Below are 27,109 nucleotides of genomic sequence, written 5' to 3'. Positions count from 1 at the left end.
CTCATCTCCCACCAATCAATTGCTTTCAACCACATGTTTGTGGGTGCACCTTTTGTTGACTTATGCAGACCCCTTGAATTTCACAAGCTTTTCTCAAGCAAGGAATAATCGGAGAGGGTGGATTTGCCAGCATTAGACGGCAGCCTAAATTATCACTCTCCAATATTAAATTGGGTGCAAAAGGAATAGAAGCAGGTTGCAGCTAAATGTTTGGAAAACCTTCTTAATAATAATAATAATAATAATAATAATAATAATAATAAACATTTATTTGTACCCCGCTACCATCTCCCGCAGGACTCGGTGCGGCTTACAAGAGGCCGAGCCCAAAGTACATCATTAACAAAAACACACAGACAACAATACAATGCAACAACAACAACAATAATAATAATAATTATTATTATTATTATTATCTTTATTTGTACCCCGCTAGCATCTCCCGAAGGACTCGATGCGGCTTACAAAGGCCAAGGCCACAATAAAACAACAATATAACAATTATATATAAACCAAAAGCAAATCAAAAACATTAAAGCAATAACAGTAAACAGTAAAAACAGCACACCGTGACACAATAAAACTAGACCGGGCAAATGTACTGGGTACAGATTAAAAGGTGCTGAGTGATATAATTCAGAATTCAAAACGATCTTGACAGATTAGAGAGATGGGCCAAAACTAACAAAATGAAGTTCAACAGTGACAAATGCAAGATACTCCACTTTGGCAGAAAAATCCCAGCAACTACAACTCCCAAAAGTCAAGGTCTATTTTCCCCAAGCTCCACCAGTGTTCACATTTGCGCATATTGAGTATTTGTGCCAAGTTTGGTCCAGATCCACCATTGCGTGAGTCCACAGTGCTCTCTGGATACAGGTGGGCCAAAACTAACAAAATGAAGTTCAACAGTGACAAATGCAAGATACTCCACTTTGGCAGGAAAAACGAAATGCAAAGATACAGAATGGGGGACAATGCCTGGCTCGAGAGCAGTACGTGTGAAAAAGATCTGAGTCCTCGTGGACAACAAGTTAAACATGAGCCAACAATGTGATGTGGCGGCAAAAAAAGCCAATGGGATTTTGGCCTGCATCAATAGGAGCATAGTGTCTAGATCGAGGGAAGTAATGCTACCCCTCTATTCTGCTTTGGTTAGACCACATCTGGAATATTGTGTCCAATTCTGGGCACCACAATTCAAGAGAGATATTGACAAGCTGGAATGTGTCCAGAGGAGGGCGACTAAAATGATCAAGGGTCTGGAGAACAAGGCCTATGAGGAGCGGCTTAGGGAACTGGGCATGTTTAGCCTGAAGAAGAGAAGGCTGAGAGGAGATATGATAGCCATGTATAAATATGTGAGAGGAAGCCACAGGGAGGAGGGAGCAAGCTTGTTTTCTGCTTCCTTGGAGACTAGGACGCGGAACAATGGCTTCAAACTACAAGAGAGGAGATTCCATCTGAACATTAGGAAGAACTTCCTGACTGTGAGAGCCGTTCAGCAGTGGAACTCTCTGCCCCGGAGTGTGGTGGAAGCTCCTTCTTTGGAAGCTTTTAAGCAGAGGCTGGATGGTCTAACCAAAGCAGAATAGAGGGGTAGCATTACTTCCCTCGATCTAGACACTATGCTCCTATTGATGCAGGCCAAAATCCCATTGGCTTTTTTTGCCGCCACATCACATTGTTGGCTCATGTTTAACTTGTTGTCCACGAGGACTCAGATCTTTTTCACACGTACTGCTCTCGAGCCAGGCATTGTCCCCCATTCTGTATCTTTGCATTTCGTTTTTCCTGCCAAAGTGGAGTATCTTGCATTTGTCACTGTTGAACTTCATTTTGTTAGTTTTGGCCCACCTGTATCCAGAGAGCACTGTGGACTCACGCATTTGTCAGGGGTGATTTGAATGCAATATTCCTTCTTCTTGGCAGGGGTTGGACTGGATGGCCCATGAGGTCTCTTCCAACTCTTTGATTCTATGATTCTATGATTCTATAAGGATTTTGGATAAGTGCAATATGTGGACAATCTTAATCTCTAATAAAGTGCTTTTGGGACGTGTTGCTGGGGTTTCCTATTCTGGAAAGGCACACCGGAATAGCCAGGTCTTCAAGACTGCCAATGTAAGGGCTTGTCTGATGTCCTTGGGGAGGGAATTCAAGAGTCGGGGGGCTACCACAGAGAAGGCCCTGTCCCTCATCCCCACCAGCCGCGCTTGCGACGCAGGTGGGATCGTGAGCAGGGTCTCTCCGGATGAACGAAGAGAGCGTGCGGGGTCATAGACGGAGATGCAGTCACACAATAAGCAATAAAACAATAACAAAAGCACAACACTGTTAAAAACCTGTGGCAGGGCCAAATGTAGTAGTTAAAATTCTAAAAATGCTGGGCATGTCCAGGGAGGTAGATTGAATATTTTGGGAATGGAAGGGTGTGCAGACAATTCTAACTTTCTCATAAAGTGCATTAGGGACAATTGCTTGGGATTCCTTATTCTGGGAAGGCATACTGGAACATCCATGTTTTCAAGCTCCTTCTGAAGACTGCCAGTGTTGGGGAGTGCCTGATGTCCTTGGGAAGGGAGTTCCAGAGTCGTGGGGCTACTACCGAGAAGGCCCTGTCCCCTGTCCCCACCAATTGCGCTTGTGATGCTGGTGGGATCATGAGCAGGGCCTCTCCAGATGAACGAAGGGATTGTGTGGGTTCGTATACAGAAATGTGGTCATGCAGGTAGATGGGTCCCAAACCGTCTAGGGCTTTGTAGGTAAGCACCTGCACCTTGAATTGAGCCCGGAAAATGAACCGCAGCCAATGGAGCTCCTTGAACAGGAGGGTTGACCTCTCTCTGTAAGGAGCACCAGTTAATAGCCTGGCCACCGCCTGTTGAACCAACAGAAATTTCCGGGCCGTCTTCAAGGGCAGCCCCACGTAGAGTGCATTACAGTAGTCCAATCTGGAGGTGACTAAGGCATGGACCACCCTTAAAGTTACAAACTGAGCTCTTCTCACTTTACGACTGTGTAAGAAAGGACTGGTTGCTTATCTGCAAGCGTATTTCATAGAATCATAGAATCCTAGATTTGGAAGACACCTCATGGGCCATCCAGTCCAACCCCCTGTCAAGAAGCAGGAAACTGCATTCAAAGCACCCCCGTGACAGATGGCCATCCAGCCTCTGCTTAAAAGCTTCCAAAGAAGGAGCCTCCACCACACTCCGGGGCAGAGAGTTCCACTACTGAACAGCTCTCACAGTCAGGAAGTTCTTCCTCATGTTCAGATGGAATCTCCTTTCTTGTAGTTTGAAGCCATTGCTCCATTGCGTCCTAGTCTCCAGGGCAGCAGAAAACAAGCTTGCTCCCTCCTCCCTATGACTTCTAACCCTCTCACGTATTTATACAAGGCCCTTATCATGTCTCCTCTCAGCCTTCTCTTCTTTAGGCTAAACATGCCCAGCTCTTTAAGCCGCTCCTCATAGGGCTTGTTCTCCAGACCGTTGATCATTTTAGTCGCCCTCCTCTTTTAATATATGTGTGTTATAGCGGCAATTTTTATGCTTATATTTTGTTTTGTTAATCTTATGGTTATGTTTTTTACTTTGTATGTTTTGTGATGTTACCTGGGAACTGCTCCGAGTCCCCTCGGGGAGATGGAGCGGTATATAAATAAAGTATTATTATGATTATTATGATTATTAAAGCAGCTTCCTCTGTTCCAATGCCTCCATGATGCAATGTTGCTCAGAAGCAGAGCAGAAAACTAAAATGGTGGTTTCAGCCACGCAGCAAGGAGAATGCGCTGTTCTCTGCTACGGCTGTAGCCAGGTAAGCCTGTTGCTATTGACTACCTCCTACATCAGAGCACATCCGAGAGCATTTTGCCAAGAGCCTGGAGACGTCCTTGAGAGAATGGACAAAGGCATACGCACGCAATGTCTAAAGACGCTGGATGCGACAAAAATATACATGTTCAGTGGGGGGGGGGGGGGGGGGGAGGCTTTTTCTCCCTTTCCAAATTAAGGCAATTAACCAAAAAAGTATAGGAGACAGGAGTGGATTTGTGTGTTAAATGATTTATGTATACCCCACATACAACCTAGCAAAATTTCTTGCTGCACAGTTACAAAGCCATATTGGGCTCACTACACACCACATCAAGGACTCAGCCCACTTCATAGAAAAAATCAGCAATCTCAAGCTAAATACAAACGACAAACTGATCAGCTTCGATGTGGTATCTCTATTTACCATGGTCCCGGTAGCAGACACCATGGCACTCATCAACCAGAGGTTCCCAGAAGACATCACGGCTCTGTTTCACCATTGCCTTACCACCAGTTACTTTCAGTGGGACAATGAATTCTACGAACAGAAAGATGGAGTAGCTATGGGGAGCCCTCTCAGCCCGGTCATAGCTAACTTCTACATGGAACACTTTGAAGAACAAGCCCTGGAGACAGCAACCAAAAAGTCCACGATATGGTTCAGATATGTGGATGACACCTTCACCATTTGGAGCCATGGAGAAGAAGAACTCAACAGGTTCCTGGAACATCTGAACAGCATCCACCCAAACATCCAGTTCACTATGGAAAAAGAAAAGGAAGGAAGACTGCCTTTTCTAGATGTCCTAGTCATCCGCAAACCAGATCAACAATTGGGTCACACTGTCTACAGAAAGCCCACACACACAGATAGATATCTACATAAAAACTCCAACCATCACCCAAGTCAAAAAAGAAGCACCATTAAAGCCTTGGCAGACCGTGCAAAAAGAATCTGCGAACCCCAGCTAAACAACAGAGAGGAAAAAACCAGGCACAGATTAACACCTCCCAGCAACAGATTTTCCCAGACTCAGGCAGGCCTTCAAATGCTAATGAAGGTGATCAGCTAAACATTCACACCTAACTGCAGCAGGGAAGAGCTCCTTGCCCCACCCCAGCCATTCCACAGATATATAAACCCATTTTTCCTACTTCCAACAGACCTCACAACCTCTGAGGATGCTTGCCATAGATGCAGGCGAAACGTCAGGAGAAATGCCTCTAGAACATGGCTCTATAGCCCGAAAAAATCCACAAGAACCTATTTATGTATACGTTCGGCCTTCTATGGAAAAGAGATCTTTGGTGGCACCTTTTTCTCATTCTACCTTCTCCAACTACTGCTTTGCCCCTGAATCTGAATTGCAAAACAAAACAGGCTCTTCCAAGTCTGACATCTCCCCGTTTTGGATTTTCAAAAAGACTCACGCAACATATTGCATCTGATCTTTAAGCCCCTCGCATGGTTTCTAACCTCTCTGTTCCTGACATACGAATTTCTCAATTGGCATAAAGGTAAAGGTAAAGGTAGTCCCCTGACATTAAGTCCAGTCCTGTCTGACTCTGGGGTGTGGTGCTCATCTCCATTTCTAAGCCGAAGAGCCAGCGTTGTCGGTAGACACTTCCAAGGTCATGTGGCCGGCATGACTGCATGGAGCGCCGTTACCTTCCCGCCGGAGCAGTACCTATTGATCTACGCACATTTGCATGTTTTTGAACTGCTAGGTTGGCAGAAGCTAGGGCTGACAGCGGAAGCTCACGCCGCTCCCCGGAATTGAACCTACGACCTTTCGATCAACAAGCTCAGCAGCTCAGTGCTTTAACCCACTGCGCCACCAATTTGCATATAAGAGTCTAAATCAGTGTTTCTCAACCTGGGGGGGGGGGGACCCCTGAGGGGGGTTGTGAAGGGGTGTCAGAGGGGTCGCCAAAGACCATCAGAAAACATCTTCTCGCAGCAACACCAGAAGCACTCCAAGTGGCCAGACACAGGTCATAAAGACATTTAATCAACTACCAAACTTCACAAATTTTGTATTTTGTCTGTTTGTTTGCTTTATTCTGTTAGAAATGTAATATATTTGACTGGTTGCCCTGACACGACAAATAAATAAACACAAAAACATAATAAAACCAAACAAAAATACAAAAAATGCAAAAACAATATAATATACAACACAACAATATAAAATCAAGTATTAAAAACACAGAAGATTTCACTGGGCAGGGCCAGATTCAATGATAATTTTTTAAAAAAACTCTGGGAGACAGTATAAATTATATAGTGTGAATGGGTCCAATACCTTAACCCAGCAATTGTTCTTTCTCCCTAGTTGTGGTTCACATTTTGCCATAATATCTGAATATAGGCCTCACCATTCCTGAATTGGAAGCTGTGCTTTGATCCTCTCCACCACTCACATTCTTTCCCTGTTTTCAAAGTTTTTGTTGTATTTAATCTCATAGTCATCATGTGATTCCACACCTGGTATCCAGGGAAGTCATGCTACCCATGCTCTATTCTGCCTTGGTCAGACCACACCTGGAATCACACTGTGTCCAGTTCTGGGCACCACAGTTGAAGGGAGATGTTGATTCTAAGCTGGAATGTGTCCAGAGGAGGGTGACTCAAATGATCAAGGGTCTGGAGAACAAGCCCTATGAGGAGTGGCTTAAAGAGCTGGGCATGTTTACCCTACAGAAGAGAAGGCTTCCCACCTGCTACTAAGGAGGCTGTCGAGGTCCTGAACCGGTGCCTGGCCGCTGTAACGGTCTGGATGAGGGCGAACAAACTGAAACTAAATCCAGACAAGACAGAGGTACTCCTGGTCAGTCGCAAGGCCGAACGGGATATAGGGTTACAGCCTGTGCTGGACGGGGTCGCACTCCCCTTGAAGGCGCAGGTTCGCAGCTTGGGTGTGACCCTGGACTCATCGTTGAGCCTGGATCCCCAGGTTTCAGCGGTGACCAGGGGAGCATTTGCACAGCTTAGGCTCGTGCGCCAGCTGCGCCCGTATCTCGGGAAGTCTGACTTGGCCACGGTGGTACACGCTCTTGTCACATCCCGCCTGGATTACTGCAACGCTCTCTACGTGGGGCTGCCCTTGAAGACGGCCCGGAAGCTTCAGCTGGTCCAGCGTGCGGCAGCCATGTTACTAACTGGAGCGGGATGCAGGGAGCACACAACGCCCTTGTTGTCCCAGCTTCACTGGCTGCCGATTTGCTACCGGACCCAATTCAAGGTGCTGGTCTTGGCCTACAAAGCCCTAAACGGTTCCGGCCCAAAATACCTTTCTGACCGCATCTTGGCCTACGAGCCCACGAGGACCTTGAGATCGTCTGGGGAGGCCCTTCTCTCGATCCCGCCTGCCTCACAGGCACGTTTGGCGGGGACGAGGGAGAGGGCCTTCTCGGTGGTGGCCCCCCAGCTGTGGAACACTCTCCCGGCACACATCAGACAGGCGCCCTCCCTCATGTCCTTTCGAAAAAGCCTTAAGACCTGGCTGTTCGAGAGGGCATTTAATTAAGTGCTAAGCAACAACATTACGGTAATGAGAACTGGAATGGTATAAGGAAAATGAGACTGGCTATGATTCTACTAAGAGACGAAGCGGATTTTTATGTAGTTTGTATTTGTTGTATAGTCATATGTTGTTGATACTGGCCTCTGTAACTGTCTTTTTATGTGTACTGTACACCGCCATGAGTCGCCCGTAAGGGCTGAGAATGGCGGTCAATAAGTGCATCTAATAAATAATAAATAAATAAATGATAGCCATGTATGTGGGGGGAATATGTCATAGGGAGGAGGGAGCAAGCTTGTTTTCTGCTGCCCTGGAGACTAGGACGCAATGGAGCAATGGCTTCAAATTTCTGGAAATGATATTCCAGCTGGACATTAGGAAGAACTTCCTGACTGTGAGAGCAGTTCAGCAGTGGGACTCTCTGCTTCAGAATGTAGTGGAAGCTCCTTCTTAGGAGGCTTTGAAGCAGAGGCTGGGTGACCATCTGTCGGGGGTGCTTTGAATGCGATTTTCCTGCTTCTTGGCAGAATGGGGTTGGACTGGATGGCCCACGAGGTCTCTTCCAACGCTATGATTCTGTGATTAGAATCTGAGAAATAGAGGAATTGTCCCAGAACTGGGTGGGGTCTCTCTTCTGATGTCCCACTTCGTTAATCATGTTTCAAAATGAGTATTTTTAAAAGTCTGCGGTATGTAATGAGTAAGTTGGCTTGAACTTGAAACTATTTTTTCTCTGCACCCTTTGATACTTGGGGTCACAACTGGAGTCATATTAGTCACCAGTTACAGATAGGTATTAGTCACCAGAGATGTGAATAATTATTATAGCAGATCTTTGGTTATGATTTGATTGTGTAAGTCTTACGATTTGGAACTTTGGATGATTTCATGAATTTATTTATCGTGTCAGGGGCAGACCAGACAGTTGCATTGCATTTTTTAACAAACAAACAAACAAACCACAAAATTTGCAAGCTTGGTAGTTGATTAAATGTCCTTTGACCAGTAGCTGACCACTTGGAGTGCCTCTGGTGTTGCCGCAAGGAGGTCCTCCATTGTGCATGTGGCAGGGCTCAGGTTGCATTGCAGCAGGTGGTCAGTGGTTTGCTCTTCTCCACACTCGCATGTCGAGGATTCTACTTTGTAGTCCCATTTCTGAAGGTTGGCTCTGCATCTCGTGGTGCCAGAGTGCAGTCTGTTCAGCGCCTTCCAAGTCGCCCAGTCCTCTGTGTGCCCAGGGGGGAGTCTCTCATTTGGTATCAGCCATTGGTTGAGGTTCTGGGTTTGAGCCTGCCATTTTTGGACTCTCGCTTGCTGAGGTGTTCCAGCGAGTGTCTCTGTAGATCTTAGAAAACTATTTCGAGATTTAAGTCGTTGGCGTGCTGGCTGATACCCAAACAGGGGATGAGCTGGAGATATCTCTGCCTTGGTCCTTTCACTATTGGCTGCTACTTCCCGGCGGATGTCAGGTGGTGCAATACCGGCTAAGCAGTGTAATTTCTCCAGTGGTATAGGGCGCAGGCACCACATGATAATGCGGCATGTCTCATTAAGAGCCACATCCACTGTTTTAGTGTGGTGAGATGTGTTCCACACTGGGCATGCATACTCAGCAGCAGAGTAGCACAGCGCAAGGGCAGATGTCTTCACTGTGTCTGGTTGTGATCCCCAGGTTGTGCCAGTCAGCTTTCGTATGATATTGTTTCTAGCACCCACTTTTTGCTTGATGTTCAGGCAGTGCTTCTTGTAGGTAAGAGCACGGTCCAGAGTGACTCCCAGGTATTTGGGTGCGCTGCAATGCTCCAGTGGGATTCCTTCGCAGGTGATCCTCAGAGCTCGGGATGCTTGTCTGTTCTTAAGGAGAAAGGCACATGTTTTTGTGTTATATTGTATTGATGGGCATGGCCTCATGTAAGCCGCACCGAGTCCCCTTGGGGGAGATGGAGCGGGGTATAAATAAAGTTTTATTATATTATTGGAGCCCCCGGTGGCACAGTGGGTTAAAGCCCTGTGTCAGCAGGACTGAAGACCGACAGGTTGCAGGTTCAAATCCAGGGAGAGGCGGATGAGCTCCCTTTATCAGCTCCAGCTCCTCATGCGGGGACATGAGAGAAGCCTCCCACAAAGGATGATAAAAACATCAAATCATCTGGGCGCCCCCTGGGCAACATCCTTGCAGACGACCAATTCTCTCACACCAGAAGTGACTTGCAGTTTCTCAAGTCGCTCCTGACACAACAAAAAATATATTATTATTATTATTATTATTATTATTATTATAGTGCTATTATTCTGCATGAACGGCCATGGCTCTGCGATATTGAATATTGGTATTTGGAGTTTAAAGAGGTGTTGTTTTCCTGCTTAATGGTCTCAACAATCTTCTCTTTAGCCAGACTTAAAAATCAAGTTATTTTGGAGAGAGGATTGCTTGGAAGGAAGGCATTCTTCTTGCTATGTCAAACACATTCAGGGTAAAGGTAGGTAAAGGTTTCCCACTGACATTGAGTCTAGTCGTGTCTGGCTCTGGGGGTGGTGTTCATCTCTATTTCTAAGCCAAAGAGCCAGCACTGTCCTTAGACATCTCCAAGGTCATGTGGCCAGCATGACTGCATGGAGCACCATTAAACCTGTCAGCGGCTTATGATACTGTAAACCACCGCCTCAACCTGAGAAAAATGTATAATATCACAAAGGACGACCACCACACCCGCCTCATAGGAAACCTGCTACAAAACAGGAGCTTTTTTGTTGAGTTCCAGGGCCAGAGAAGCAGATGCCGGAAACAGAAGAACGGCCTGCCTCAGTGGAGCGTGCTTGCTCCATCCATGTTCAACATCTACACAAATGACCAGCCACTGCCAGAAGGGAGAGAGTTTCATCTATGCTGACGATCGTGCCATCACCGCTCAAGCAGGGACCTTTGAGATGGTTGAACAGAAGCTCTCCAAAGCTCTAGGTGCTCTTACTGGCTATTACAGGGAAAACCAGCTGATCCCTAATCCATCTAAAACACAGACATGTGCTTTTCATCTCAAGAACAGACAAGCATCCCGAGCTCTGAAAATCACCTGGGAAGGAATCCCACTGGAGCATTGCAGCGCACCCAAATACCTGAGAGTCACTCTGGACCGTGCTCTGACCTACAAGAAGTACTGCCTGAACATCAAACATAAAGTGGGTGCTAGAAATAATATCATACGAAAGCTGACTGGCACAACCTGGGGATCACAACCAGGAACAGTGAAGACATCTGCCCTTGTGCTATGCTACTCTGCTGCTGAGTACGAATGCCCAGTGTGGAACACATCTCACCACACTAAAACAGTGGATGTGCTCTTAATGAGACATGCTGCATTATCACAGGGTCTGCGCCCTACACCACTGGAGAAATTACACTGCTTAGCTGGTTTTGCACCACCTGATATCCGCCAGGAAGTAGCAGCCAAGGACCAAGTGAAAGGACCAAGGCAGAGACATCTCCAGCTCATCCCTTGTTTGGGTATCAGCCAGCACATCAACGACTCAAATCAAGAAATAGTTTTCTTAGATCTACAAGGATACTCACTGGAACACCTCAGCAAGCAAGAGTCCAAAAGTGGCAGGCCCAAACCCAGCACCTCAGAGATGGTTGAACAGAAGTTCTCCGAAGCTCTAGGTGCTCTAACTGCCTATTACAGGAAAAACCAGCTGATCCCTAATCCATCTAAAACACAGACATGTGCTTTTTATCTCAAGAACAGACAAGCATCCCGAGCTCTGAGGATCACCTGGGAAGGAATCCCACTGGAGCATTGCAGCACACCCAAATACCTGAGAGTCACTCTGGACCGTGCTCTGACCTACAAGAAGCACTGCCTGAATATCAAGCAAAAAGTGGGTGCTAGAAACAATATCATACGAAAGCTGACTGGCACAACCTGGGGATCACAACCAAGCACAGTAAAGACATCTGCCCTTGCGCTATGCTACCCTGCTGCTGAGTATAAATAATACTGTTAACTTCCCACAGAAGCTGTAAATATTGATCTACTCACATATGCATGTTTTGACAGAAGCTGGTGCTAACAGCGGTAGCTCAGCCCGCTCCCTGGATTCGAACCACCATCCTTTTGGTCAGCAAGTTCCGCAGCTCAGCGGTTTAACCTGCTGCACCACCAGGGCGCATTCACTTTATCACAAGTAGGATAAACTCAGGTTTAAACTCCTCTCTTGTTTGTCCCTAACTCAGCTGCTATATGATTCAAAACAAGTATGACAAAGAGCTTTCAAATACAAAAAACCCACAATTTCTGACTCTCCATCCCCAAACTTTAAAGAGCTCCCATTTGGAATGAGTGGATCCTACTGTTTTGGAGCAAACTTCCGGTGAAGATGAGCAGGGATTCGTGGGAAAGAATACACTTCAAATGTACAAGGTGCAACGTACGTTCTCCCACCCTCTGAAGCAGATGCCAAGATAAAATATCTCTTACCAAATCTAGAAGACACAAAGAGAGAAAAAGAGGGGGAGAAAACAATGGGTCAGTCATATATATGTAGACATTTAATATATACAATTGCCTTCCAGAGGAAACTTTAAGTCAGAGTACAGGTCCATCTGTTTTAATACTGCAGTGTTTCTCAACCTGAGGGTCAAGACCCCTGGGAGAGTAGCGAAGGGGGTACCAGAGGGGTCACCAAAGACCATCAGAAAACACAGTATTTTCTGTTAGTTATGGGTGGTTCTGTGTGGGAAGTTTGGCCTAATTCTATCATTGGTGGGACTCAGAATGTTCTTTGATTGTTGGTGAACTATAAATCCCAGCAACTACAACTCCCAAATGTCAAGATCTGTTTTCCCCAAACTCCACCAGTGTTTACACTTGGGCATATTGAGTATTCATGCCAAGTTTGGTCCAGCTCCATCACTGTTTGAGTCTACAGTGCTCTCTGGATGTAGGTGAACTACAACTCCCAAACTCAAGGTCAATGCCCACCAAACCCTTCCAGTGTGTTCTGTTGGTCATGGAAGTCCTGTATGCCATGTTTGGTTGAATTCCATCATTGGTGGAGTTCAGAATGTTCTTTGATTGTAGGTGAACTATAAATCCCAGCAACGACGACTCCCAAATGTCAAGGTCTATTTCCCTTAAACTCCATCTGTGTTCATATTTGGGCATATAGAATATTCATGCCAAGTTTGGTCCAGATCCATCATTGTTTGAGTCCACAGTGCTTTCTGGATGTAGGTGAACTACAACTCCCAAACTCAAGATCAATGCCCACCCAACCCTTCCAGTATTTTCTGGTCATGGGAGTTCGGTGTGTCAAGTTTGGTTCAATTCTATCATTGGTAGAGTTCAGAATTCTCTTTGATTGTAGATGAACTATAAATCCCAGCAATTACAACTCCCAAATGTTAAGATCTGTTTCCCCCAAATTACACCAGTGTTCACATTTGGACCTATTGAGTATTTTTGCCAAGTTTGGTCCAGATCTATCATTGTTTGAGTCCACAGTGCTCTCTGGATGTAGGTGAACTACAACTCCCAAACTCAAGATCAATGCCCACCCAACCCTTCAAGTATTTTCTGGTCATGGGAGTTCGGTGTGTCAAGTTTGGTTCAATTCTATCATTGGTAGAGTTCAGAATTCTCTTTGATTGTAGATGAACTATAAATCCCAGCAATTACAACTCCCAAATGTTAAGATCTGTTTCCCCCAAATTACACCAGTGTTCACATTTGGACCTATTGAGTATTTTTGCCAAGTTTGGTCCAGATCTATCATTGTTTGAGTCCACAGTGCTCTCTGGATGTAGGTGAACTACAACTCCCAAACTCAAGGTCAATGCCGACCAAACCCTTCAAGTATTTTCTGGTCATGGGAGTTTGGTGTGTCAAGTTTGGTTCAATTCTATCATTGGTGGAGTTCAGAATTCTCTTTGATTGTAGATGAACTATAAATCCCAGCAACTACAACTCCCAAATGACGAAATCGACCCCCACCCCATCCCCTCAACCTCACCAGTATTCAAATTTGGGCATATTGGGGATTTGTGCCAAATTGTTAATGTATATAAGAATTTGTGTTCCAGCATTGAATGTTTGCCGTATATATGCTGAGTCCCCTTTGGGGTGAGAAGGGTGGAATATAAATGTTTTAAATCTATATGAATAAAAACGTAATGTTCGTTTGTGGGATTAACAGAACTCAAAAACCACTGGACGAATTGACACCAAATTTGGACACAAGACACCTAACAACCCAATGCATGTCCTTCACTCAAAAAATGATTTTGTCATTTGGGAGTTGTAGTTGCTGGGATTTATAGTTCACCTACAATCAAAGACTATTCTGAACCCCACCAACGATGGAATTGAACCAAACTTGGCACATAGTTCTCCCATGACCAACAGAAAACACTAGAAGGGTTTGGTGGGCAGTGTCCTTTGTTCTTGGAGTTGTAGTTCACCTACATCCAGAGATCACTGTGGACTCAAACAATAATGGATCTGGACCAAACTCTACACGAGTACTCAATATGCCCAAATGTGAACACTGGTGGAGTTTGGGGAAAATAGAATCTTGACATTTGGGAGTTGTAGTTGCTGGGATTTATAGTTCACCTACAATCAAAGACTATTCTGAACCCCACCAATAATGGAATTGAACCAAACTTGGCACACAGTTCTCCCATGACCAACAGAAAACACTAGAAGGGTTTGGTGGGCAGTGTCCTTTGCTCTTGGAGTTGTAGTTCACCTACATTCAGAGATCACTGTGGACTCAAACAATGATGGATCTGGACCAAACTCTACACAAATGTGAACACTGGTGGAGTTTGGGGGAAATAGAATCTTGACATTTGGGAGTTGTAGTTGCTGGGATTTATAGTTCACCTACAATCACAGAGAATTCTGAACCCCACCAATGATAGAATTGGGCCAAACCTCCCACACAAAACCCCCATGTGGGCCACAGCAATGCGTGGCAGGGGTCAACTGAATAAAAATACACCCAGATTATCAGATATTTATATTAAGAGCCATAACATTAGTAAAATGACAGTTATGAAGTAGCAACGAAAATAATCTTATGGTTGGGGGTCACCACAACATGAGGAAGTGCATTAAGGGGTCACGGCATTAGGAAGGTTGAGAACCACTGCAATACTGTCTTTAAGCAAGCAAGCACGTGGGGAGGGGGCTGGAGGTGGGCAGAGGAGAAGACTTACTTCATAGCAGGGACTTCATCAATCCTGTTGCCAAGCTGGGATTCGTGGGATTTGCTCCTGGTGAGGGTTGGGAAGTTGGGCAGCAGCTGGAACACCTTCCGGCTCGGCGGAGGAGGGGTCCGTGGGGGCTTCCCCCTCTTGAGCTGGGGCGTGGTGGGGGGCGTGATGGTGATGCTGTGAGGAGTCCTAAGGTTGCGCCTCCCGCAATGGGTGGGGAAGGCAAACGACTCCAAGAGGTTGTCCGCACAGGCAGGGGTCCCTTGGCCGGAGGAGCAGTTGTCTGAAGAGGAGATGGTCGACACAGAGATGGAGCGGGGCTGCGAGCCATTGCCCTTCAACGGCGCCAGGCTGCCATGCGTCCAGGTGACGACCGTGGGGCAAGGGGAGAGTTCAGAAGGAGGCATCAGGCTGGCTTCTCGGCGCACCTCGGAGGAATTCCACACCACATCTTCTTTATACTCTCCGCCTGCAAGGGGAGGGAAGAACACATCACTCAGCATTAGCAACCAAGGCCCCTTCCTGACTGTGAGAGAACTTCCTGACTGTGAGAGCCGTTCAACAGTGGAACTCTCTGCCCCAGAGTGTGGTGGAGGCTCCTTCTTTGGAAGCTTTTAAACAGAGGCTGAATGGTCATCTGTCGGGGGTGATTTGAATGCAGTTTTCCTGCTTCTTGACAGAATGGAGCTGGACTGGATGGCCCATGAGGTCTCATAGAATAATAGAATCAGAGTTGGAAGAGACCTCATGGAAAAAGGGAGAAATCACCAAAGAAGAATTCAAACAAATAGCCAGGGGTGATTTGAATGCAATATTCCTGCTTCTTGGCAGAATGGGGTTGGACTGGATGGCCCATGAGGTCTCTTCCAACTCTAGGATTCTATGATTCCACACAGCTGAATAAAACCCCACAATATCTGCTTTGAACTGGAATATATGGCAGTGTGGACTCAGATAACCCAGTTCATCGCAGATATTTTTGTTACATGGCTATGTGGAAGCGCCCTGAGTCTATTCAATCAATCATGCATCTGAGTAGCTGCTGAGAAATGGTTCTTCATTGATGTGCTTATAACTCATATTAAATTCAACTGTATTTTAATACTAGAGTTATCCGGAAAGTAAGGTTACAAGGCGCAATGGATTAAACGAGGGGTCCTCAAACTAAGGTCCGGGGGCCAAATACGGCCCTCCAAGGTCATTTACACGGCCCTCGCTCAGGGTCAACCTAGGTCTGAAATGACTTGAAAACACACAACAACAACAACAACAACAACAACAACAATGCTATCTCATCAACCAAAAGCAGGCCCACACTTCCTATTGAAATACTAATAAGATTATATTTATTAAAATTATTCTTCATTTTAATTATTGTATTGTTTTTAACTGTTTTTTGCACTACAAATAAGATATGTCCAGTGTGCATAGTAGTAATTTTATTGATTAGCCCTTAGGCCATATCACAATAAGAAACAGAACAACAAGGCCTGACAAGACACGATCACACTCCACGTAGTAAGTTAAAATAAGACACTTATAGCAATACACTAAATAAATATGATAAGACATGATAAAACTGATAAACTGGTCAATCTGAATACATACATCATATTTCATTATCACACCTACAATTTACCCCAATCAGCCCTACATATATCATACGAAAGCTGACTGGCACAACCTGGGGATCACAACCAGATACAGTGAAGACATCTGCCCTTGTGCTGTGCTACTCTGCTGCCGAGTATGCATGCCCAGTGTGGAACACATCTCACCACGCTAAAACAGTGGATGTGGCTCTTAATGAGACATGCCGCATTATCACAGGTGTAGAGATGTGTTTATTATAAAGTGTTATTTATAATGTGTTTAAACTGTATTTATAATGTTTATTATAGAGTGTTTATTATACTGTATTTAAACTGTATTTAGGTTTTACATTAGTTGCTATGGCCTAACTGTGAGGGATAGGTTGCCATGGTAACACAGCCTCAGAGGAGGTGGGCGGAGTTTAAGGAATAAAAGGTTTGAAAGCGTCAGTTAATATTCAGTCCGGTGGATGAGACCCGGGGAAGAGGAGAGCCAGTTAAGGGCTCTGGGAAATAGCAGAGTCAAGAAAGGACTCTGGGAAAAGTAGTTTAGTCCGGTGGATGAGACCCGGGGAAGAGGTTCAGAGTGTTGTGAAGTTGTGAGAATTCAGTAGTTCTTAGAATTTGTGAATATTTCTTCAGCAAGAGAGCTGAAGGTGTTACCTTGTTAGATTGCTTAGGTTAAAGAATCTAACAGAGGGGGTTTAAAGGATCGCCAGTAAGGAAAGACTGGTGATCAGTGGTTTGTTCCGAGTATAGGGCAAACAGTGTGGATATTCACAATAGGGAACTCTGAAGTAGTATAAGCACTTCACTAAAGAAGGAGTTTGTAGAATTGTAACATCAGAAGCCTGAATGTATCTCAAACCAGCCATTTTGTAACATCAAGCCTTGTGCCAAGTTCAAATTCTCAAACTGCAACAATTACGTTCTGTTAACAATAAAACTTGTTCTCTTTGTATTTCAAACCTGCCTCCTCCATTGCTTTTATGCTTGGTGTATTCCACACTACCAAAGTCACCTCACAACACAACTAAAGATAAACAGAGACATAAACCAGCGTCTCTAAACATATTGGTGGCAGCTTAATTGATATCTAAAAGAAGGTTCCTCACATAATATTGGTGGCATTAAAGAAGATTAATGTTTCCTCACATAAATTTGTTGACAAGCGGTGGGACTAACGCTTCCTCACAACAGGGTGTCTGCGCCGTACACCACTGGAGAAATTAAACTGCTTAGCCGGTATTGCACCACCTGACATCCGCCGGGAAGTGGCAGCCAATAGTGAAAGGACCAAGGCAGAGACATCTCCAGCTCATCCCCTGTTTGGGTATCAGCCAGCACGTCAATGACTTAAATCCAGAAATAGTTTTATAAGATTTACAGAGACACTCGCTGGAACACCTCAGCAAGCGAGAGTCCAAAAGTGGCAGGCTCAAACCCAGAACCTCAACCAATGGTTGATACCAAAATAGAGACTCCCCCCTGGGCACACAGAGGACTGGGAGACTTGGAAGGCGCTGAACAGACTGCGCTCTGGCACCACGAGATGCAGAGCCAATCTTAAGAAATGGGGCTACAAGGTGGAATCCTCGGCATGCGAGTGGGGAGAGGAGCAAACCACTGACCACCTGCTGCAATGCACCTGCAATGCACCTTGAGCCCTGCCACATGCACAATGGAGGACCTTCTTGCGGCAACACCAGAGGCACTCCAAGTGGCCAGATACTGATCAAAGGACATTTAATCAACTACCAAGTTTGCAAAATCTGTGGGTTTTAATCTGTTTGTTTGTTTTGTTCTCTTAGAAATGTAATACAATGGTATGGTTACCGATGACACGATAAATAAATAGCCAAAAGCAGGCCCACACTTCCTATTGAAATACTAATAAGCTTATATTTATTAAAATTATTCTTCATTTTAATTATTGTATTGTTTTTAACTGTTTTTTTGCACTACAAATAAGATATGTTCAGTGTGCATAGTAGTAATTTTATTGATTAGCCCTTAGGCCATATCACAATAAGAAACAGAACAAGGCCTGACAAGACCCGATCACACTCCACGTAGTAAGTTAAAATAAGACACTTATAGCAATACAATAAATAAATATGATAAGACATGATAAAACTGATAAACTGGTCAATCTGAGTACATATATTTCATTATCACCCCTACAATTTACCCCAATCAGCCCTACATATATCATACGAAAGCTGACTGGCACAACCTGGGGATCACAACCAGACACAGTGAAGACATCTGCCCTTGCGCTGTGCTACTCTGCTGCCGAGTATGCATGCCCAGTGTGGAACACATCTCACCACGCGAAAACAGTGGATGTGGCTCTTAATGAGACATGCCGCATTATCACGGGGTGTCTGCACCCAACACCACTGGAGAAATTACACTGTCTAGCCGGTATCGCACCACCTGACATCCGCCAGGAAGTGGCAGCCAATAGTGAAAGGACCAAGGCAGAGACATCTCCAGCTCATCCCCTGTTTGGGTATCAACCAGCACGTCAATGACTTAAATCCAGAAATAGTTTTATAAGATCTACAGAGACACTCGCTGGAACACCTCAGCAAGCGAGAGTCCAAAAGTGGCAGGCCCAAACCCAGCACCTCAATCCGTGGGTGATACCAGATGAGAGACTCCCCCCTGGGCACACAGAAGACTGGGCGACTTGGAAGGCGCTGAACAGACTGCGCTCTGGCACCACGAGATGCAGAGCCAACCTCAAGAAATGGGGCTACAAAGTGGAATCCTCGACATGCGAGTGCGGAGAAGAGCAAACCACTGACCACCTGCTGCAATGCACCCTGAGCCCTGCCACATGCACAATGGAGGAGCTTCTTGCGGCAACACCAGAGGCACTCCAAGTGGCCAGATACTGGTCAAAGGACATTTAACCAACTATCAAGTTTGCAAAATATGTTTTTTTTAATCTCTGTGTTTGTTTTGTTCTGTTAGAAATGTAATACAATGGTATGGTTGGTGATGACACGATAAATAAATAAATAAAACCTCTACAATTTACCCCAATCAACCCTACATATGTGGTTCTCAGACGTATTGTTTTGCTTAAGTACAGAGCTGTTTTATGTTATTTTTGGGTCTTGGCCACACATAAAGTATGTTGTTCTGATGTGAGATTCCCACACAGTGTGCATAGGAATTCATTCAGGTTGATTTTTTTTCAAATTATAATCTGGCCCTCCAACAGTTTGAGGGATTTTGACCCTGGCCCTCTGTTTAAACAGTTTGAGGACCCCTGGATTAAACCATTGTGCTGGCAGGACTGCTGACTGACAGGTCAGCAGTTCAAATCCGGGGAGCGGAGTGAACTCTCGTCTCTCAGTTCCAGCTTCTCATGCGGGGACATGAGAGAAGCCTCCCAAAGGATGGTAACACATCTGGCCAACGTCCTTGCAGATGGCCAATTCTCTCACATCAGAAGTGACATGGAAAAAACAAAAACAAAAAAGTATCCCTTGTGGGGAATTTTCTCGGGGGAAGTTGGTATCACTGCCGTGTAGCAGGAAGTCAGTGGAAATGAATGAGCACTGCTAGTCGTCAGTGGCTCATCGACTGGCATTGTGGTGAAGGTTAGAGACGAGCATCCTCATTCCGTTTTCCTCCAAGTGTGAAGTTCATGCTGTATGAGTGATATCCGGGAAATAAGTTACAAGGTACGTAGCTCTCACAGGGAATTTTCGCAGGGGAAGTTGGTATCACTAGCGTGTAGCGGGAATCTTTTAAACAAGTTCTAAAACCAATATTAAAAACAATTTTAAATGACGCAATGACATATCAAAAAATACCAGACTCTTGGAAGGAAGCAGAAATTACAGCGACACACAAAAAAGGAACACTGGATACGGACATTAAAAATTATAGACCGATTTCTCTGTTAAATACGGACTATAAAATATTAGCAATCATTATGGCCACAAGACTAAAAGAGTTTTTAAGTGACTGGATAGGAGAGGAACAAACAGGGTTTCTCCCGAATAGACATATGAAAGAAAACATTCGTACAGTACTGGATCTTCTGGAATATTATGAGACTAATCACCAGAAAAAAATTGCCATCCTATCAATTGATGCTGAAAAGGCATTTGATAATCTAAACTGGGACTTCTTTAAGATATTGATACGAGAATTGGATATGGGACAAGGTACGTAGCTCTCACAGGGAATTTTCGCAGGGGAAGTTGATATCACTACCGTGTAGCGGGAAGCCAGTGGAAGCAAATGAGCAGTGCCAGTCGTCAGTGGCTCATCGACTGGTGTTGTGGTGAAGGTTAGAGATGAGCATCCCCATTCCGTTTTCCTCCAAGTGTGAAGTTCATGCTGTATGAGTGATATCCGGAAAATAAATTACAGGGAATTTTAGCAGGGGAAGTTGGTATCACTGCCTTATACCGGGAAGCCAGCAGAAGCAAACGAGCAGTGCCAGTCGTCAGTAGTTCATCCACTGGTGTTGTGGTGAAGGTTAGAGATGAGCATCCTCATTCCGTTTTCCTCCAAGTTTGAAGTTCATGCTGTATGAGTAATATCCGGAAAATAAGCTACAAGGTACGTAGCTCTCACAAGGAATTTTCGCGGGGGAAGTTGATATCACTGCCTTATACCGGGAAGCCAGCAGAAGCAAATGAGCAGTGCCAGTCGTCAGTAGCTCATCCACTGGTGTTGTCGTGAAGGTAAGAGATGAGCATCCTCATTCCGTTTTCCTCCAAGTGTGAAGTTCATGCTGTACGAGGAATATCCGGAAAATAAGTTACAAGGTACGTAGCTCTCACAGGGAATTTTCACAGGGGAAGTTGGTATCACTACCGTGTAGCGGGAAGCCAGTGGAAGCAAACGAACAGTGCCAGTCATCAGTGGCTCATCGACTGGTGTTGTGGTGAAGGTTAGAGATGAGCATCCTCATTCTGTTTTCCTCCAAGTGTGAAGTTCATGCTGTACGAGGAATATCCGGAAAATAAGTTACAAGGTACGTAGCTCTCACAGGGAATTTTCACAGGGGAAGTTGGTATCACTACCGTGTAGCGGGAAGCCAGTAGAAGCAAACGAGCAATGCCAGTCGTCAGTGCTCATCAACTGATGTTGTGGTGAAGGTTAGAGATGAGCATCCTCATTCCGTTTTCCTCCAAGTGTGAAATTCATGCTGTATGAGGAATATCCGGAAAATAAGTTACAAGGTACGTAGATCTCACAGGGAATTTTCACAGGGGAAGTTGGTATCACTATCGTGTAGCGGGAAGCCAGTGGAAGCAAACGATCAGTGCCAGTCGTCAGTGGCTCATCGACTGGTGTTGTGGTGAAGGTTAGAGATGAGCATCCTCATTCCGTTTTCCTCAAAATGTGAAGATCATGTTGTACGAGGAATATCCGGAAAATAAGTTACAAGGTACTTAGCTCTCACAGGGAATTTTCACAGGGGAAGTTGGTATCACTACCGTGTAGTGTGAAGCCAGTGGAAGCAAACGAGCAGTGCCAGTCGTCAGTGGCTCATTGACTGGTGTTGTGGTGAAGGTTAGAGATGAGCATCCTCATTCCGTTTTCCTCCAAGTGTGAAGTTCATGCTGTATGAGTGATATCGGGAAAATAAGTTACAAGGTACATAGCTCTCACAGGGAATTTTCGCGTGGGAACGAGCATTGCAAACGAGCAGTGCCAGTCGTCAGTAGCTCATCCACTGGTGTTTTGGTGAAGAGATGAGTGTCCTCTTCAGTTTCTTTCCAAATGCAAAGTTTGCGCTGTAATATGCTACCTAAATGCTCAGGGCATGAACAGTGCTGCAATCCATCGCGAAATCGTTTCAGTTTATGGAGAGGATGCGAAGTCAAGACAAAATGCGTATGGAATATATTGTGAGACCATGAAGAAACTTCACAGAGCCGTCTAAAACAAACGTGGGATGCTGATGGCAGGAGTCTGTCTCCTTCATGACAATGCGTGTCCACACACCGCTCATGCAACACAAGAGTGGTTGACTTCCTTTGGTTGGGATCTTTTAAGCTACCCTTCTCACAGCCCCAATCCTGCACCCAGTGACTATCATCTGTTCACTCAACTGAAGGAACACCTGGTTGGAAAACGCTTTTCCGACCATGCCTAGGTGAAAACTGAAGTGACGAACTGGCTGAAAAAGTTGGAGGGAAACTTCTATAACACAGGGATCAAAAATGTGTCTCAAGGATGACAAAATGTATTGAACTGAATGGTGATTATCATAGAATCATAGAATCAAAGAGTTGGAAGAGACCTCATGGGCCATCCAGTCCAACCCCCTGCCAAGAAGCAGGAATATTGCATTCAAAGCACCCCCGTCAGATGGCCATTATGTGGAAAACTAATGTAACACATATGCCACAATCCATATAAGTTTTATTCAAATAATATTATTTTATTATTTTTATTAATAAAATTATAATTTTATTAAAATTCTTTGGATTTTTAAAAACCTTACTTTCCGGATAACTCTCATATGTTTGGGGCGAAAAAGGTGGAATATACATACTGCAAATAAATAACAAATAACAGTAACAATTCCTTGTTATAATGTTTTTAAAGCAACATCTTGTTTTGCTTTGTTGTGATGCTGTCAAGGCAACTCATTCGTGTGTCATTGCTTTGTGCCTCTTATTACTTTGATGCATGTGGAGAAACCTCATGACTAATATCAAAATGGCATAAAATGTGAAAGGGTCCAAAATTGCTTGAAATGGCTCATTATTTCACAGTGCATTCATTACAAAAAAGAACACAAAACACATATTGGTGCAGGTCATGATGTTCCTCTCCAGTCTCTGGCTAAGAGGTCCCTCCATCTTCCTCAGTCGTTGGTCCATTCATATTACAATGAGTCATACTGCTAATATAATGCAGAATTTCACCTGAATGACTATATTATAGGGAAATGGCTAAATAAATACGAAGAATAAGTTTGATGAGGAGTGGGAAGGGGGCTTCAAACCTTGCCTCTTGAATGCAGCATCAATACAGATTAGGCCGAAATGCTTCTCCTATTTGCACACGCAAAGGACACGAATGTCATAGAATCATAGAATCAAAGAGTTGGAAGAGACCTCATGGGCCATCCAGTCCAACCCCCTGCCAAGAAGCAGGAATATTGCATTCAAATCACCCCTGACAAATGGCCATCCAGCCTCTGCTTAAAAGCTTCCAAAGAAGGAGCCTCCACCACACTCCGGGGCAGAGAGTTCCACTGCTGAACGGCTCTCACAGTCAGGAAGTTCTTCCTAATGTTCAGATGGAATCTCCTCTCTTGTAGTTTGAAGCCATTGTTCCGCGTCCTAGTCTCCAAGGAAGCAGAAAACAAGCTTGCTCCCTCCTCCCTGTGGCTTCCTTTCACATATTTATACATGGCTATCATGTCTCCTCTCAGCCTTCTCTTCTTCAGGCTAAACATGCCCAGCTCCCTAAGCTGTTCCTCATAGGGCTTGTTCTCCAGACCCTTGATCATTTTAGTCGCCCTCCTCTGGACACATTCCAGCTTGTCAATATCTCTCTTGAATTGTGGTGCCCAGAATTGGACACAATATTCCAGATGTGGACTAACCAAAGCAGAATAGAGGGGTAGCATTACTTCCTTAGATCTAGACACTATGCTCCTATTGATGCAGGCCAAAATCCCATTGGCTTTTTTTGCCGCCACATCACATTGTTGGCTCATGTTTAACTTGTTGTCCACGAGGACTCCAAGATCTTTTTCACACGTACTGCTCTCGAGCCAGGCATTGTCCCCCATTCTGTCTCTTTGCATTTCATTTTTTCTGCCAAAGTGGAGTATCTTGCATTTGTCACTGTTGAACTTCATTTTGTTAGTTTTGGCCCATCTCTCTAATCTGTCAAGATCGTTTTGAATTCTGCTCCTGTCCCCATTTCCGGGTACAGAAAGAAAGAATAGGGATTATTTTTCTTTGCTGGGCATTGAACTATCAGTAAAGAGGGTCTATAAAGGACCCCTCCACATTGATAGATGGGTGGCACATCTTTTCTCTCATTCGCTCTCCTACTACATTTCCCGGTTGATGTTTTCTGCCATTACAGTAAAGTCTAACTCACTACCTCTGAGGATGCTTGCCATAGATGCAGGCGAAACGTCAGGCGAAATGCCTCTAGAACATGGCCCTATAGCCCGAAAAAACCCACAAGAACCTAAAGTCTAGCTTATCCGACATAAATGGGCAGGCAGAATGTCGGATAAATGAAAATGTCGGATAATATGGAGTCTCCTCCTATTACCCATCTAACGTGGCGCTAGACACCTTCCTCCATCTCAGGCATGACTTGTGGGAATGAGGGAGAGAGCCTTCTCCGCTGTAGCCCCCCGAATTTGGAACTCGCTACCTGGTGAGATTAGGCAAGCTCCCACCCTAGCAGCCTTCAACAATGTCATGTGGCAGCAAAAAAAGCCAATGGGATTTTGGCCTGCATCAATAGGAGCATAGTGTCTAGATCTAGGGAAGTAATGCTACCCATGCTCTATTCTGCCTTGGTTAGACCACGCCTGGAATATTGTGTCCAATTCTGGGCACCACAATTAAAGAGAGATATTGACAAGTTGGAATGTGTCCAGAGAATGGCGACTAAAATGATCAAGGGTCTGGAGAACAAGCCCTATGAGGAGCGGCTTAAAGAGCTGGACCTTCTAAGTCGCCCAGTCTTCTGTGTGCCCAGCGGGGAGTCTCTCATTTGGTATCAGCCATTGATTGAGGTTCTGGGTTTGAGCCTGCCACTTTTGGACTCTTGCTTGCTGAGGTGTTCCAGCGAGTGTCTCTGTAGATCTTAGAAAACTATTTCTAGATTTAAGTAGTTGACGTGCTGGCTGATACCCAAACAAGGGATGAGCTGGAGATGTCTCTGCCTTGGTCCTTTCACTATTGGCTGCTACTTCCTGGAGGATGTCAGGTGGTGCAATACCGGCTAAACAGTGTAATTTCTCCAGTGGTGTTGGGTTCAGACACCCCGTGATAATGCGGCATTTTTCATTAAGAGCCACATCTACTGTTTTAGTGTGGTGAGATGTGTTCCAGACTGGGCATGCATACTCAGCAGCAGAGTAGCATAGCGTAAGGGCAGATGTCTTCACTGTGTCTGGTTGTGACCCCCAGGTTGTGCCAGTCAGCTTTCGTATGATATTATTTCTAGCGGATTTCATGAAGACATTGAGGTTTCCATTAGCACAGCTTCGGCAGTTCTGAACAGGTTGTGTGACATATGTCCAGAGGAGAGCGACTAAAATGATAAAGGATCTAGAGAACAAGCCCTATGAGGAGCAGCTAAAGGAGCTGGGCATGTTTAGCCTGAAGAAAAGGCTGAGGGGAGACATGATAGCCATATATAAATATGTGAGAGGAAGTCACAGGGAGGAGGGAGCAAGCTTGTTTTCTGCTTCCTTGGAGACTAGGACGCGGAACAATGGCTTCAAACTACAAGAAAGGAGATTCCATCTGAACATTAGGAAGACCTTCCTGACTGTGAGAGCCGTTCAGCAGTGGAACTCTCTGCCCCGGAGTGTGGTGGAGGCTCTTTCTTTGGCAGCTTTTAAACAGAGGCTGGATGGCCATCTGTCAGAGGTGCTTTGAATGCAATTTTCCTGCTTCTTGGCAGAATGGGGTTGGACTGAATGGCCCATGAGGTCTCTTCCAACTCTATGATTCTAAGATCTGAAAACTTGGCTTTTCTGATGTGCCTTTGGAGAGTGACCATATATCCCATTTCTGTCTGCTCCAACTACAGTGTTCTCCTCTTGATGCACTTTCCCCCCAGTCCTTAATGTAGGCCTAAGCCTTTTCGGGTTCCTCCCCTAAAAATACACTCCCCCCCCCCCATCTTTTCCAGGGTTTTATCATTTTATCTTGTCATTTGGTCTGCCCATTGTGACCAACTATTCACTATGTTATTTTGCACTGCTTATTTTATCTTGTTACTTTATGTATTTTATTGTGATGTAATTTTTCATTGTTTTGTACTTTATTTATTTATTTGCCATATTTATATACCGCCCCTCTCAACCCAGAGGTGACACGAGGCGGTTTACAGTCAGCAGTCAGTGCCCCCAAACATTGCATATAATATAAACCATATAAAAGCAATAAAACAATAAAAACCATAAAACACAAGTCTTCAGCATCTCATCACTATTTATTTTGCTGTATTGTATCTTTGGGCTTGGTCTCATGTTAGCCGCCTCGAGTCCTCTTGGCGAGATGGTAGCAGGGTATAAATTAAGTTTGGTGTTGTTGTTGTTATTATTATTACTATTATTATTATTATTATTATTATTATTATTAACAACAGGGACTCAAAGGGTGAAACCCCTTGAGTCAGCCCAGCAGGATGTGCCCGGATATGAAAGAGAAGCATGAAAATCACAGAGGGAAGGAGAGAGAACACTTCCGCTTCCGGGCCTGCCTCTTTTCCCCCTTTCCTCCCTCCTGAGCAGCATTCCATGGACACAGATACTAAAAGACAAGGGAGTTACAGATGGATGGGAGTTTTTCAAGAGTGAAATACTCAAGGCGCAATTGCAAACAGTGCCAAAAAGAGAAAAAAAAAATAGGACAAGTGCAAAGAAGCCAGAATGGATGTCCAAAGAACTTCTAACTGTTCTAAGACTCAAAAGAGACATGCACAAGAAGTGGAAAAAGGGAGAAAACACCAAAGAAGAATTCAAACAAATAGCCAACTCCTGAAGGGAAAAGGTCCTCAAGGCTAAAGCACAAAACGAGCTCAGGCTTACCAGGGACATTAAAAACAATAAAAAGGGCTTCTTTTCTTGTGTCAGTAGAAAAAGGAAGAACAAGGAAGTGATAGGGCCTCTTTGAGGAGAAGATGGGGCAATGCTAACAGGGGGTAGGGAAAAGGCAGAACTACTTAATGCCTTCTTTGCCTCACAAAAAGAAAGTC

General features: G+C 44.8%; 1 protein-coding gene across 1 annotated transcript in view; it reads right to left on the bottom strand.

Annotated features, from left to right (window-relative positions):
- KSR1 (kinase suppressor of ras 1) overlaps positions 1-27,109 on the bottom strand; it is a 214,573-nt gene that overhangs the window by 42,899 nt on the left and 144,565 nt on the right. The window contains exons 4-5 of the mRNA XM_067472008.1: positions 14,568-15,033; positions 11,824-11,828 (exon numbers count right to left, since the gene is read on the bottom strand). Coding sequence (XP_067328109.1) covers positions 11,824-11,828; positions 14,568-15,033 — 471 coding nt within the window. The remainder of the gene's footprint in view (positions 1-11,823; positions 11,829-14,567; positions 15,034-27,109) is intronic.

The sequence above is a fragment of the Anolis sagrei genome, chromosome 11 (genome assembly GCF_037176765.1).
Source record: "Anolis sagrei isolate rAnoSag1 chromosome 11, rAnoSag1.mat, whole genome shotgun sequence".
NCBI classification, from domain to species: Eukaryota; Metazoa; Chordata; class Lepidosauria; order Squamata; family Dactyloidae; genus Anolis; species Anolis sagrei.
The sequence above is the reverse complement of the archived record's forward strand: the minus strand, read 5'-3'. Positions and strand labels throughout refer to the sequence as shown.